The following is a 16252-nucleotide window of genomic DNA, read 5'->3' on the forward strand; positions in this document are numbered from 1 at the left end:
TTTCACCATTAAATAGTACAGCAAATCAAGATTTGAGTTGGGAAAGGAAGAAAGTAGTTTGGTTTTACAAGAGATTTTGATATGTTCTATTGTTTTATTCAGTTTCAGTATCTCCCAAATTTGAATTTTTCAGTAACAGGGAAGCTAGCCTCTGTCTCGCTTTTTCATGATGGGTATCCCTATAATCTTCCTATTGACATACCTCACAAATTAATTGGTAAGTCAGATTAAACTAACATGACTGCATCAGAAACTGTTTTTTGAAAAAAACAAACTCTGTACAAACTGTCACAGTTGATTTCCATGAATGCAAACGTTCCAGGAACTCTTCCTTTGCTTAAACATAGTGCTCTTAACTGTTCCAGTTATTCCAGTGGTTCTGTATTCTACCACAAAAGAGTCTCACTGTAGAGAGAGCAAATTGCCAACATTAAATTTTCATCTGTGTATGACAGCATGGAAGGAGAGAGACAGAGAGAGATTGGGGAATATATTTTACATTGCAATATTCTAATTTTTTGTCTTTTTTATCTTCAGAAATGGAGCTGTCTGTCTGAAGAGGACTCTGCCCAAATATTTGTAGTCTCCAAGCTCATTCTCCTAAGGACTCTGGTGTTACAACTGCATCCTTTCCAGAATGGCTGAGAAGGCTTCACCAGGGATCAACAAAAAGTCAAGGTCTACCCTTTCTCTACCTCCAGAACCAGTGGAGATCATTAGGAGCAAAACCTGCTCACGGAGAGTTAAATTAAATGTTGGTGGGCTCAACCATGAAGTGCTATGGAGGACTTTGGACAGACTTCCAAGGACACGATTAGGAAAGCTCAGAGACTGCAATACTCACGAATCTCTGCTAGAAGTCTGTGATGACTATAATCTAAATGAAAATGAGTATTTTTTTGATCGACACCCAGGGGCTTTCACTTCCATTTTGAATTTCTACAGGACAGGGAAACTACATATGATGGAAGAAATGTGTGCTCTTTCTTTTGGCCAGGAGCTTGATTACTGGGGGATTGATGAGATATATTTAGAATCTTGCTGCCAGGCAAGATACCATCAAAAGAAAGAGCAGATGAATGAGGAGCTGAGGAGAGAGGCAGAGACATTGCGAGAGAGAGAAGGGGAAGAGTTTGATAATACCTGTTGCCCAGAGAAACGGAAGAAGCTCTGGGACTTGCTGGAGAAACCCAACTCATCTGTGGCAGCAAAGGTAGGATGAGCACTAGGCTTAACAGACAGACAGTAGAAAATGTTTTTGTGACCCTTGTGTCTGACATGCAGGAATCAACAATGTTTACTAAAATACTTAGATATAAGAAGGATCTACAAAATCTACATATCATGAAGTGAATACACCCAAATCTGCCCTAAAACCCACAGAAATCAGCAGAAGGAATCCTGCTGACTTCACTTGATTTTAGGCAACTGCTCCACTTTACTTTTGTTGTATGTAATCAGGAACATCTGTGTGATTGTTAATGAACTTCGTATTAAATGCTTCGATGTAAAGAAAGCTGGAGAACACTACCCTCTTTGTTGTTAGAAAAACATTTGGTTATGTGAAACATACACTTCAGTACTACTCCTTTTCCTATTCCAGGCTTTGCACAGGTGTGTTACCTGTGTTTTATAAGGTGTGCTGGATAGGTTATCAAAGAATAGTGTGAACAACCCCATTGGGCAAGGATTGCAGTGTATTTTCTCTTATACCACATTTTTGCAGTGAAGAATTAGAGTGTTCTGTATAGAAGTCTTAAAATACTAAAGCGTATATAGATATACACATGCATATATATAAATAGGTATATATTACATATATATATACACACACACACGTGTACATACATATAGATATGTAAAATTAACATATATTCAGGCAGAAATGAGGGAACTTTCAGATGAAGTTCCAGTGCTGCAGCCTTCAAACAGGCAAACTGGCATAAGTCTCACAGATACAGTGAAAACATTCACCTTTGTTGAGGAAGCAGGCCTGCACACACAGGTGTTGGTACTGCTGTTTAAAAGAAAGATTTTCATGCTTCTTAAGGAGCTTCATTGTTCTATTTGTGATGTGAGGTACTATTTAATGTAAAGAAAATGGTGGAAGCTTATTTAAACCTCTCACAGCAAAAACATTTGGTGTTTAGCTGTTAAGCTTACTTCTGGCTTTATTTTCTTCTGTTGATTTGTTACTGGATGCAACACTATTGGACTAAGGTAAGTATCAAAATACAGTGGTGGAATGGACAAAAACCAGAATCCTGGCAAAGATTTTTCTTGCAATAACAATATACAATTTTTAAAAATTATTTTTTAATCTGTCATTGTGGGCTGCCTTACTGTTTAAGCAAGGACTTTTGTAAAAAAAATTTGTTGTGCCAGGATATAAGGTTCATAACTGAAATAAAAGTGTATAGAAGAAAAAAGAGGATATTCAGAATAATATAGAAAATTATATTAATACATTTTCTTCTTCTGAGATACATATTCTGGGCCATATGTTCCTCTCCAGGGGAAGGAGCAGAGGGGAAGCAGATAGGCATAAGTTGTGCCAAAAAGGGTTCAGGGAGGCCATGTTACACACCACGATCCCCTGGTACAAGCCAGCATCCATCAGCCTCCACCCAGCACATTTGTGACACAGCTGCTACACAGGAGGCAGGGTCCAGCTTCTCAGTCCTGCACAGCTTCAAACATCACTGTTGGAAACACAACTTGAAACATCTGTCTTTAACAGACCTCTCCTCCTGCCGCACGTGAGCTGGGAGTTCACCCGGCCAAAGGCGCTGTCTCCGTTACATCCCGCACCCTACCCAGCAGGCACATTCGAGGGGAGAGAAAACTGAGTGTCTGTTTGTGGAATCTTTCCTTTTTTTAGCATAGAAAATGAGGCAATTGCATATAGGGCTTGAGACACATACTTAATTCTGTTTTCCTAAGAATAGGTAGGAGTAAACACAGCAAGATGGACCAGGTGAATAGGATGAAACTAAAATACTGTTTCTTGGGTCCTTTGCCTGTGATTTGCATTCGTTCTTTTGCTTGGTGGATAAAGTAGAGATATAGGATTGTAAAACTTGCATGAGTGCTTGTCATTGACCAAATCTTTCTCATGACATAACAGTGCCCTGTCATGGATTTGCTTGAAAGGAGTTAGGCCAGCTCTCAACTTTTAAGAATATCTCCCTCTAGCCAATCAGGCAAGATTTCTTCTCAGGTTTTGCAAATTAAAGTGGCCATTTCTTTGATTTCCCAAGATGCTGAAATAGTTAATTTTTAGCTTTTTATTCCCCTTTTCCCTCATCTTCTGTTTTGATTGAATGTTACAGTTCTATGTTTTCTTGCTACAGGGAGTTCCACATCTCACTTGTGTATGTGTTGCAATGGTTTGCATTGTTTCATTTGTCTTCTGTCTGAATTAATGCCATTTGATGTGATTTCTGTGATTCTAGCAGCTAAAAGTCACAATTGTACATGCCCTGTTTCTCTTTCTAGCAACCCTCAGTCTGTAAATATATGAGTCAAATTCTAGTCAGATTCATTCATGACATCTCAAAGACATCTGCAGAAACTTGGCTGAATGACATAAAGGAGAGCAAAAACTGTTGCAGAACATTCAGGCTTGGGGGATATAAACAAACAAGCAGAGTTGCATTTAGAATAAGGCAATGCTGGAATCATTTGGTTGTACTTCTGAGCACTCTGGAGCCACCACAGGCTGTGTTAGGCTCTGTGGCAACAGACTGTAGTGTGTGGATAACACCACGTTCAGATTTCTCATCTTTTACTCCTTTATGTGGTAAGTTGCTAGTTTGTTCTGAAACAAGAGACAGAACCATCTTCTTTGCTCTGTAGTGGTAGGAAGGATGGTGGAATTTCAAGAGTGGAAAGTTAGGAACCAAATGAGGAAATACTACCTTGAAGCCTGAAATTCCAATATTTGCTGCCGTGTGAACAAGTCAGTGTGCACAGCTATCCTACAGATGCCTGTTCAATCATCCAGATCCTGCATAGCACCCAAGCAGTTGACAAAAACAGCTTGCTTTTTAATCCCTGTCACGTAAAAGATTAGAAATGCAAGATAAACACTCAGGTGTGGTTTTGATACATGGCTATGTCTTGTCACTGCTTGATTCTGCTAAGATCTCTTCTAGGTCTGATCCAAGGCTTACTGAATTAAGGGGGAGTCCCGCTTTGGATTAAGCATGTCAGGACAAATCCTGCTCCTTCGGAGGTCAATGGAGGTTTGCTATTGACTTCAGTAAGGTGAGACAACAGGGTGACAGTGGATGAGCAGCAGGTGTTTTACAGCATCTGTGACAATGAATAGGAGAACTACGTGTGGCAAGAAATGAAAACCATGCCTATCTAGTAAGAAAGGAATACCACAGGCCAAGTACTGCTGCTCAGTACATGCATGCTTTACTCTGTGAGTTTTTTTAATTTCAGTAAATGCAGTGGTGCATCTCATCTCAGTCACCAATTAATAAATTCTAGGCACAGCAGTTCTTGCTTAGTCCTCACCCCAGCAAAGCTCTCTGTGAGTTCAGTAGAGGTTTTAACTGAGAAATGCAGGATTTGCCTCCATTTTCCGGTGTTCTCAATTTTAAGCTTTTAAAGTAGGATTAAGACAAAGATGTTCAGAAGTTCAGACATGTCAGACATGCAGTGCTGGGAATTAGGAAGAATGGGAATTTCATGTGTTCTACATCCCAGAGAAGTCCCAAAGCCTGGTCACCAAGGCACAGAGTTTCACAGGAGTCTGGCATTCTTCAATTCAGAGTAACATCTGTGAGTTTTTAGACCAGGCATTTATTTATACTTATTGTGTAACCAGTATTTTGTGAAAACTCCATTTGAAAAAAAGTTATTTTGCTAATGCATAATGAAGCAAAACACAAATCAAAACATATATGGAAACTTAATGGCAAAAATGCTTGAAGCAGAATAGACCTTTTCTGGAGTGAGGTGATAGTGCTTCCATTTTTCTCCAGAAAAGTCTTGTCTTTCACCTTGGGAGTTTTTGGCCAGGAAGTAAAAAGCAGTCGTAATTTGGTCTTCTGATTACAGTTGCTAGACCTATAACAGCCTTTGCAGAGCAGTAGCAGCTCTCACCAACCTATCAGTAGTTTGAAAGTCCTCAACAGATGAACATTGATTTCAGTGGATGTGAATTGACTGCAGTTGGATTGTGTAAGTGCTTCCAGCTCAGCACCTTGCTGAGATACTAAGGGTGAACCTAGCTGAACTGATGTAATTTTAGCTATGCCCATATTGTTTTGGGCACTGTGCTTAAAATCAGAGGAGCCTTCCTTTGCAATGACTGTGAATCAGATAAACCCATGAAGTTGATGTTTCTTTCAAAGTGTTAGTGCACAAGCTCTTCCTTTCATTCTTGTTTGTAGAATCCAGGAGCCTGGTTCTTTTCTCACACTTGTTTTATATTATTGAAACTCATTCCGTCTAAATCATTAATAAATATGGGATGTTTCTAGAGCAGATGATATACTATAAATATAGAGGGAATAAAGGCAGAAATAAGTGGAATATCTAGGAGAAAAGGAGAGCCTACATCTGCCTAAAGATATCTGGTACTGACTCAGTTACCTTTCAGCTACAGGAGTATTTTAAGTACCTTACTGTGTTATCAATAAATAGCACTCAGATTTTCCATTTGGTGTTTTATATCATAGGTTGGCCCTTTGGCTACAACTAGCGAGTAATTGCTTGGGATTGATTCTAGAGGTCTTTCTGTGCAAGTTATTCTTAATCACACGAATATTTCGTTAAAGCACAGTGTGACTGTTACTTGATTAAGTATAAAAGGCAGTGTAAATAAGTGAATTGAAAAAAATTGCTAGTCAGTCACACTCTGTCCTTGATTTATTTTTATATTAGCCCTGTTGATGTACATACACAGAAAGGTAAAATATTGGCCTTTGTGTCTGCAGCATGGGATTTACTTTACTTGAAGTTATGTGAAACTTGATGGGGGTGAAAGCGTTCTCTGTCAATGCTGTTTGTTTCACTGCATGGCTCATTTGTCCTTATTTTTTTGGTTCATTTTTTTTTCTCTTGGGGTTTGTTTTCTGGGTTGGTTTGTTGTGGGTGTTTTGGGGAGCTTTTTTTGCTTTGCATTATTGACTGTAACATGAGTATTCCTTCATTGTGGAAAGCACACTAATTTATCAGCTAACTAGTGGATTGTGGATTACAGAAGGTATAATTATCCCAAGCCTGAGTGGAAATTGTGAGGAGTTTATGTGCTGCATTAAGTAACTTATCCCCTAGGTCAAAAAATTCCTTTGGGGAAAAAAATAAAATCAGGATGAAAGAGGAGATTCGGGCTATGGATATTTAGTTAGCTACATTGTAGAGCAGCTTTAGAGTAGTCTTGGGGTAAATGCAAATTAGCAGACTCATTATGCATGACTTCAGGACAGAGCTGAGTGTCATAAAAGACATTTCAATATTTCTTTGCAAGTCCTTATAAATTATCTCCTAGATTGTCACACAGTGTTCATTCAGGGGCAAACCCTAATTAATGGTACACTACTGGTTCTTTTTGGGTTGAAGGTCACATCATAAATGCTCAGAGGACTTTAGGAAAACTTTAATCTGCTTGGTTGTATTGCAAATAAGGGTTATCTCAACATAAGAAAAGTGCCTGTCGACAGCTGAATGTTTGCATTAAGAATATTAGTGTTTTCAAGTGAAATAAATACTGTTTGTTACGTTTACATCCTTTGTTTTGTTTACATCCTTTGGTATGTTTACATCCTTTATTATGCTTTATGAACAGAACACTTGTCTCTTCTCAGTTTAAATTTACATGTCCTGTGCCATCTGATTTTGTTAACATTGCTCCCTACAAAACATTACAGTCTTTGTACTTTCCCACCTTACTTTAGACCAGGGATGAAGATGTCAGGGAATTAAGACAAGTGTTTCTTTTTTAAAGTGTGAGGAAAAGCTTTGGTACTATTTTAACTCCCACAAGTTTTTCTATTGTATATAGTATACCTAGTATACCTCAGAGCATGGTAACAGTCATGGAAGAGAGGTGTTTTCTAGCTGATATGTGTGTTGAACTTCTGTTTGATCTCTGATTTCACCTTACTTTGGGGGTCGGAAGAATCCTGTTATGAGCCTTTATCTGGAATGTACTTTGCATTGTGACTCCCAATACTTTAAAAAACATTTGTCTGCCAAAGCTAAGTTATGGCAAAGCACAGAGGATGGCCACTGGTAATAAATATGTATCTTCATCTCACCATTGTTTCTGGTGAGGACACTCATTACCACTCTCTGCTTTTAAGGTAAAGTCATTTTTTGTGCCAAACGATAAAGTCAGTCAATGTGACTGTAAGACAAAGAGATTCTATTTGATCCTAGTCATTCATATTTAATAACTAAAGTGTTTTAATGTCTTGAAAGATAAGTGAATTTATTGTTTTTTCAATAGATATTATATCAAGGAACACAGTAGACTGGCAGTAGTTAATTGATTTTGTTTTAAGAGCTTGTGTATGCTCTCTGCCGGGTTGGTCATTAGAAGATTATTTACCTTCTTTATACTTCTTATATGAAGTATCATGTAACCCGTGATTCAGCATTTTGGTCAGCCTAAGTATCATGGGAATAGAGCTACCATCTGATCCATCTGGTTCCAGAGGTGTTTAATGCCTCAGTTACCTATGGGTTCCCTCCGGCCCTGAGATCTTATCTCAGGGGTCTGCTGAGAGGTCTTGCTGTAAACTTATTAAAATAACTTACTAAAAACTACTATTGGAATAAAAATAATAAAAAGTCCATTGAACTGACCTGTTTATTTTTGACACTTAATTCTCAATAATTCAGAAGATGGAATTTTGGAAGCAGTACCAGGAGCAGAGATGCAGTGACTCATATTTAGACAGTCTATCACTGTCTTCAGGTACTGGCACCAAGGAATATCCTCATTCAATGTAAGAACAGAGGAAAGGGATCTTTCCTTCCTTAAGCTGTGAGAAGGGGCTTCACTGACTCTGGTTTTATGGGTACATTAAGGAAAAATAAAGTGGGTTCATGATAAGTCCTGTTAAAGGGGGAAAAAGTCAAGAATAATTATTTTTAAATTTGTAGAAATCCATTCTTCGTGTTTGGAAATAAGATATAATTGGTAACCTTTTGCAAGACAAAGTTTTAAAGTCATGACTAGAGTGTGCTTGCGCTTGTGACACCATTCACAGAAACATACAGTAGCTCTTGCAAGGAGAAACATCCTGGGATTTAGGATATACAAGATTACAGTGAATTACATGCAGGTACAATTTGCATGAGGACAGCTATCCTTTGCTGTTATGGATAGAGAGCATTATTCCAATTTTCTCCAGCCTGATAGGTCCTTCTTAAGTTAGGAGAGCAATTTAGCTTTACGATGACCGCTTTTTTTACTACTCCCGTATCAGGCCTTTTATAACTGTTACCATAAATCCAGTATAGACCAGCATCAATTGCATATAGCTTTAAAAATATGTACTGTAGTATTTCTGATTAGGATGGCAATGTTTTATGCATTACAGCATGCCCCTCTATAACATCAGAGGCATCTCATGAGTTGCATTTTCAGCTGTGACATGTCACTTAAGCTGTGCCATGCCTGAGTGGACAGACAGGGGTGTTGTGCCTTCCCCTTCATCCAGAGGCAGATCGTATGTCCTAAAAATGGTGCATTTCCGTTCTGTGTTTTCATAAGCAGCTGCCAGTGTGTTGTGTTATCTCACTTAAGGTATTTGGAAACAATCAGATGTCAGGGAGCTACACTAAGAAATTAAATTATGTGAGGTGATGTTATTTGGAGGAAGATCCAGACCAAATCTGTTGGAAGCAAAAGGACTGCACTTACTATCTGGATGAACAGTCTCTGTTTTGCTTTTGTAAAGCTGAGAACATAACAAATCTATGTGGCAACCTGCAAGCTGGCCTTTCTGTTTGAGCCCCTGATTTTGTTACAAGCTGTAGAAGAGAAAAAAACTGCTCCCCAGTGAGCAGGAAGCCAAAGAGATTTCCACATGTGACTTCTTTCAGAAAAAAAACAACTAATGGTATTTATCATGACATATGGCAGACTCATGAGTTTTCTGTTTGATGAAGATATGTAAATATTTGATGCGTAGCACTGAACCCTGGATCCTTTGAGGGAGTATTGAAAATGAGCATGTGACACTGGCACAGCTGTTTCAAAATGACTGTGAGATCAAAAAAGTATCCTGGTAGTCTTTTTACAAAGACTGTGCTCTTTACATGCCTTGGTAACTCTGTCTTTGGAGAGGCATGCAATCAGGCCACGTTTCCAGGTAGGATAAGTAAGCATATTTCCATTTAAGTAGATGTGATTTGTACCGGTTGGGACCTAGACAGCAGCCCTACATGTTAAGTCATTTGGTTAAAAGTCCAGTGTCCTTTCCATGTGAATGTATGGCAGTGATGAATGAGTGAATACCTGTACTCCAAACACCATACCTGAAACAGGTCTTCTAGTGCTTTTCAGCAACAATGGAAAAATGCAAGTTGTCTTTGAAAAGTTTAGATGCTGTAACCATGAAGTCTACATATTAACAAACTAGCCTTCCATTCCAGAAAGTGTATTTGGTGGTGTTGGAGCCTTTAGACATGCATATCCTATGTGTAAGTATATATATATGTGTGTGTGTGTGTGTGTGTGTGTATATATATATATATGTATAAATATAATGTTTACAGATGAACATTTTTTTTAACTTATAATATTGCACAGTGAGAAAATGGGTGAGATGGTGGAGGCAATCAGAGCAGTCATTTTCTCTTCGTACTTAAGATCCTGCAAACTGCCTGAATCATATTTGCTGAATTTTTAAGTCCTCTTATAGCTACTTGTTATAAATATTCATACACTATTTATTCTAAAATATAGGGAAAGGCAGGTGCCAGAACACTGGATGCAAACCTGAAGTCTGAGGCAATTTTTGTCTGAATAACAAGGTGAACTCCTGAGGCTGGGCAAGTCTTACCTGGTCTCTGAGGCTCAGGTCCATTCTTCACTGAGAACCTTTTATGTCTGCTGCTTTTTGGAAATGATACTGTGTTCCCCTAAGTTCCTGTCTAAAAACTAGCACTTCACTCCTCTTATAAAACCCTTGTGCTTCATTAAATGGCTCTTAAAGGAAATTTTTTTTCACCAGGGGCATAATCAGCTTGACTGCAGAAGGCATGTTTCTTATCTGGAGCCCAGTATCTTCACTCATCTTTGATTGGGTCCCTTCTGATGCAACCACGAGGGTTAGACATTGCTTTAAATAGCTCAGGTATGGCACACACCAGAGCTATCCCAAGGACAGCCAAGTTGCAGTGACAGTTTCAGGTGTCACTGGCCACTTGCAGAATGCCCCATTGGAAGTGGGTGGCTGTGGCCATGCTTTGGGATAGTCCAGCTTGCCTTGATTTAATGTATTGTTAAAGGTGGTGTTTTTGGTGAACTCCTGAGGTGATCCCATTTTTTTGTACTTCTTCAGTCAGACTTCTGTGACAGACAACTTTGTCATCAGGGTTTTTTTTATGAACTCATGTTCACATAGATTTTTCCCAAGCACTTTAATCTCCTTTTGGGTTGTTTCCTGAAGGCTTCTGGGTAACTTGTCTGTTCTGCTTTACTGAAACATCTACCACTGTGTTTGGCTTTGGGGGAGGTTTTTCTGGAGAACAGTGCCTGTTGCTAAATTAGTTAAGGTAGTTTTTTTGCAGACTAAAAGACATCACCCAAAAGTGTTACAGGCTTGTTCTGAGAACTATGAACTCATTTCCATTTCTATTCTTTTCAACAAAGCTTTTATGCTTTGCATATTTTCTTTTTTTAATTTGATACAAATTATTTTGTGAATGTAATGCTATTTGAAAAAAACCAAACTGTTCCAAAAGCATTTTGGTCTGTGGTCTATGTATGTATGCAAATACATTTTGGGACATTATAGCACAGAAAAACTTGCCTAGTGGCCCTGAGTTCTGTTGAAACACTGACATTGACTTCAAAGCACTTTAGACCTTTCCTACCAGCGTTTAGCACAAAAAGGCCAAGCATCTCATATGAGAAGAGTAGATAGGTACATGGCCAGTCCTGTTTTACTGAACCCTACAGATGTTTTTAGAATTCAAGCAGGAGGGGCAAATTACTCAGACATTATTTAGAGCTGAGGCTGTTAGTTCCAGCTGTATCATGTCTGTTCTGTACTCAGCAGCCTCTCAGGCACATTTTAGTCTCTTTACTGGCAATATAGAGGTAATTGCAGGAATGGAAAGCCCTTGCAATACCATGGCAGGAATTGTAACTAGCCACTTCTGCATCTCCAACTCAGATGGCTGGAAAGCCTCTTAAAACTCTGGGAATGGGCAGGCCATACTCCTGAATCCAAAACGAGGACCAAAATCCTGGATTCATTTTGAGATGCTTCTGTTGTTTTCCCCTGTATCCTGGCAGAACAGTGGACAACCCTTCACACTGAGCACAGGTGGTTCATAAGAGGAGGTGGGTACACCGTGAAAAATGAAATGAGGGAATCTCACCCAAAGAGGAATGTGGAGATGTGAAGGTCTGAAAAAACAGTAGATGAGGAAGAAAGAAAAAAAGAAGATACTTCTAATGGAAAACAACTTGTTTAGCTAAAAAAAAAAAAAATCCATAGCAAATTTCAACCAGCCCAAAGTCTGCTCTAATGTGATCTTGATCAAAGCACTTACATTTGTTGTGGTTCTATTGTACTATTTTTAAGTGGGAAAATTCAGCCTAGGGTCACTGACATACAGGTAGCAATTTCTTAATTGCTAGTTGCATTTAGTTTCTTACGGTAAATATTGTATTTTATAAGTACTTTTGCTAGCCAACGTGTGACCCTCAGGTTAATCCTTACGTGTGCTTCAGTGAAGCTGATGCTAGTCTGTTGTAACCCAAATTTTAGGTTGGTGTATTCTGCTACCTGCTGGTGAGGTTGTTGTGGGATAAGTACATATGGAAAATTAACTCAAAATGCTGTAGCTGGTGCAGTTACAGTGAAATAGTGAATAATTCCTTTTAACTTTTCAGTAGCTTCTTCAGCCTGTTGAATTCAGGAATAGCCAATTTCAGTTTGTTACGTACTTGTAAGCATTCTGAAATACTTTTCTTTTCTGAAAGCAAATTAGTTTCCCCTGAAGAGAGCTGGTGTGTCTGACTCACAGATGGCTTTTCCTCTCAGACTGATTTCTATCATTATTTGAAAACAAATGTTTTAGTTTAGGAGAGCAACATAAACCTAATCTTGGAAATAACAATTGTTGCATGGATCCCTGATAACATGTCTGATATGTTTCAGCAAAACAGTATTCATGTTAATGTAACTTCAGCATTTATAACTCTGCCATTATCTGTTTCCACCCTAATTTGATTTCATACCAAAACCTAACCCTTATCTAAGCCCAGGTTCCTGAAAAGGAGGCTGTTTGTGAGAGAGATGTGGTTAACTGAGCACAGTTGCTAGCAAGGTTTTATTGCTGCCAACCTTTCATTGAGGCATCCTCCCCAGGGTCTTCTCTGGTAGGTGCAGCTTGAAAGGGCACAGTGCAGGCACAGATGTCTTCTGCTTGAGAAGTCAAGCTGAAAGTCGGCGTGCAAGCTGCAGGAGCACCTGTGACAGTCCCTGCAAGCGGGAGGCATGACTGTAAATCTGGTTGATACCTCTTACCCCTTCCTTTTTAAAAGGGAAGATGGGAAGAAAACTTTCAAAAGCTATGAGTCCCTCCCCATGTTCCATGTTATGTGAGAAGAAGCGTTATCCATCGGGAACTAAGCTGAACTCAAGAGTGATCTTTCTAGGAGAAGCAATGCCTCAAAAACATACACTAACCAGGGAATCCCTGGGGCAGGTCAGTTTGCCTACAGGAGTACCCATGGTAACCATTCCTTCATCTGTGTGGTGATGGATGGAAGAAGTAGTTCCCTCCCACTGCCATGGGCAAACAGCACCTACGGGCACAGAAATGACACAACCTGCACAGAGGTAGACGAGTAAAACTGAAAAGAAGAATGGAGGTTTTTAGCTGGGTTTCCCCTTTCTATTTACCCTGCCTCTATGATTGCAGTTTTCTTTTCCCTGTTGTATGTGCATGAAGGAGTCAATTAGAAGACAAGCAAAAACCCACAGATCTCTCTTTCAGCTTCTTAAGGTCTATATAAAAGACTCTCACTGCACTTGTACTATTTTACCTAAAATGTTTTTATTTTAAAATTTCCATAACTGTTGTGTTAAGACTTCTCTAAAGTGAAACCTCCCCTTCAGGGCGATGTTCACCTTAGTCTCCCCAGGTGTTTATAGCAGAAATGCAAACATCCATTGTCTTTGGTGTGCACTGCTGTAGCATTGATCTAGCATATAAGAAAACAAGATGCTTTTTTTAGTGGATGAAAGACCCTGACAAACTTACACAATGATGTCAAATACTTTAGCATTCATTGTTTGCTGAGTTGTCACAGATAAAGTAGTTTCCTAAGCTTATTTTGAAATGCAGCTTGAAATACAGGTGCTATTTTGAAATGCAGTTGCTGTTCATGGAGATTTACAGTACTCTAAAAAAATGGGAGATAATAGATCAAAATTAAGAAGTAAAACACAGGGCCAGGTTGTGTCTGAACAACCAAAGCAGTCTTTTCTTTCCCTTCCATGTAAAAGCTTGTAGTCACAGTTGTGCCAGTGAATGCTGTTCTTTCTGCAGCCCATTTTGGGAGAGAGTGGGGTGTCAGTGCTCCAGACAGCTTGTCATGTTTCAAAGGAAGGAAACCTGTATTGGCAGCAGGATGCATGTTGTTTGGAATGACACATGCAATTAGATAGCTACGTTTGCATTCTATATAAGTAACCTAATATTTGTGCTGTAGAGCTGACATTGTCTCTTAGTGTAAGGGTTCAAGGAAAAAGGAATAGGCAGCATAAGTCATCAGGTAATTTCCCTAAGGCTAGAAAAGATCAGCAGAAAAGAAGACCAAGGACAAGGTAGGGGGTAAGAGAAACATAATCAGCAAGTATCTAAATGTGCTGAAGTCCTAGTGCATATTAGGGTTTTGGCACCTAAAAACCATGGCAATATTACTCAATTCTTCTTAAAAACCCTTAGCTTAATATCTTATGTAACTTTTTGTTTCTATTATCAGACCTTTTGGTCAAAAAGAGAAGGTAGTGAATTTCATACAGAGGTTCTCCAGTTTGCCACATCATAATCCACAGTACAGAACATAGTGACTGCTGTTTACTGCAGAGAAGGTCTGATGACTAACCTACTTGGGAGTGAGAGTATTCCTTCCATGAAAGCAAAGCAGTGTCTTCTCCAACTGTGTAGGACAGAATTTTAAACGAAGCTGGGGACAGCAGTTCCCTCATGTTTACTGACAGCTCATGTGTATGTTTTACACATGTGCATTCACATGTGTACGGTGCAAAGTGAGGTGCTTTGCAGCTGTGCTCAGTCATATAAGCATGTCACCACGCTGGCCCAAAATTAAGGTACCCCAGAGAGGGGTTTATGTAGTGCTTGAGGAAAATTTAATATGATATTACCAGTTTTTTGTTGTGTAAATCACTCATAGTACAGATTTTGTGTCACAAGCTCACCTTGGTGGTGGAAACACATCTATTAAAGAAAGCATGAACATCTTATAGTATTTGGGGAGTAAAGTTAATGAGCCTTGCTTACCAATTAAATGCAGACAAGTAGATGTATGTTCTCATCTGTCCCTAATGTCATTGGTTTAGTACTGAGTGCCTTGCAATATTGAGTGATTTGAGATTTACAGTTGTTTGGCAGAGCAGAGCAGCCCTTTTGTACTAACGTGGACCTGAGGTACACTGCAGCTGCTGTAAGGTCACACAGAAAGTCCATGACAAAGCAGGGAGCTGAATGCAAATCTTTCACGTCCTACACAGCGCCGTACATCTGGGCCTTCTTTTCTTTCTGTGGAAATCTGGTCTTACATGTTTTACACTTCAGGTAGGCAGAATTTATCCTCCCTTACTGTTACTAATGAAATAATGTTCTTATTTAATAATGCAGGCAGAGATTTTCAGAAGCCAAAGAGACTTAGAAGTCTTGTTTCTACTTCTTTTAGTGGGAAATAAGCTATTTTAGCCAATATATTGTGGGTGTATCTTTGTAATGGTGTACATGATCTTATAGGTCTTTTCCAACCAAAACGATTCAATGATTCCATGTCAGTTGATCTCAGAGTCTTCTGACATGTTTAGTTCAGTGCTTTTGTTTAAAAGAAAATGTATAGATTGCACTATACTTACAGAATTGAACTGCTACTTATTGTAGTAACCATTTACCTTTGATCAGATTTCTACAATGTAGCTTGAATACAAAGGACTTTATAGCTGGGAACACAAAAAGGAATGCTAAGAGCCAAGATAAAAGAGTAAGAAAGTTTTCAGGTGCATCCAGATTTTGCTTTAGATATTTATCCACAGTTATTGATGCTTAGCTCTGTCCTGTTGTTTTGGCTTGAAAATTCCATTTCTTTGGTAAGCAGATGGGAAGCATCTCCTATGAGATGCTGCAACCTGCTTACTCTTCCAGTATAATTCAGACAAGCTGAATTCATAATTGATCCAGTCAGCTTCCTCTGAATTCTGAAATGAGTTATAGGGCAAAAATTCCTAGGCTAACTCCACCTGGTCTGCCCCAGGACTGGCAGTTGGATTGCTGCTCACCCTGTGGTGCTACCCTCGTGTTAATTCACCTTAGTCAGAGGCAAGGCTTATTAACTTGGATGTAGGGCCACAATGCCAGCCACAGTGTTGCTGTGAATTGTGGATGGTCCAGCATGCTCAGTGATGTTTGATTTCAGCAGCAACTTTCATCCTATCAGATCTGTGTCTTCCAAGTTTTTTGTTTAACGTTTGTAAATTAGAACAATAATTAACTGCACTTGAGTCAAGACAACAATTTTGACATTCAGAACAGTAAACAATTTGTCAGACCTATCCTACAACTGCTTTCTGGATGGGATATTTTTTTCCACTGTGACTTGTGGTCACATTTAGTCTTCATTACACTAGTGCTGCAGCAGCCAGTAGAGAATCAATCACCGTGTACACCACGCAAATCTCACAGTCTGTAGGCTGAGTAGGGGATGAGCAGGAGGAAAAACATGTGGGTGCAACAAATGGAGTCCCCAGCAAACTAGGGAAGTGGTTACAATAGCCAGTGC

At 39.2% G+C, this 16252-nt stretch overlaps 1 protein-coding gene across 1 annotated transcript in view; it reads left to right on the forward strand.

Moving 5' to 3' along the window:
- Positions 1–637: 637 nt before the first annotated feature.
- Positions 638–16252, forward strand: part of KCNB2 (potassium voltage-gated channel, Shab-related subfamily, member 2) — a 172427-nt gene continuing 156812 nt past the window's right edge. The window contains exon 1 of the mRNA XM_009995569.1: positions 638–1213. Within this exon, the coding sequence (XP_009993871.1) occupies positions 638–1213 (576 nt within the window). The remainder of the gene's footprint in view (positions 1214–16252) is intronic.

This window comes from Chaetura pelagica, unplaced genomic scaffold (assembly GCF_000747805.2).
Source record: "Chaetura pelagica isolate M959 unplaced genomic scaffold, ChaPel_1.0 scaffold83, whole genome shotgun sequence".
In the NCBI taxonomy this organism is placed as follows: Eukaryota; Metazoa; Chordata; class Aves; order Apodiformes; family Apodidae; genus Chaetura; species Chaetura pelagica.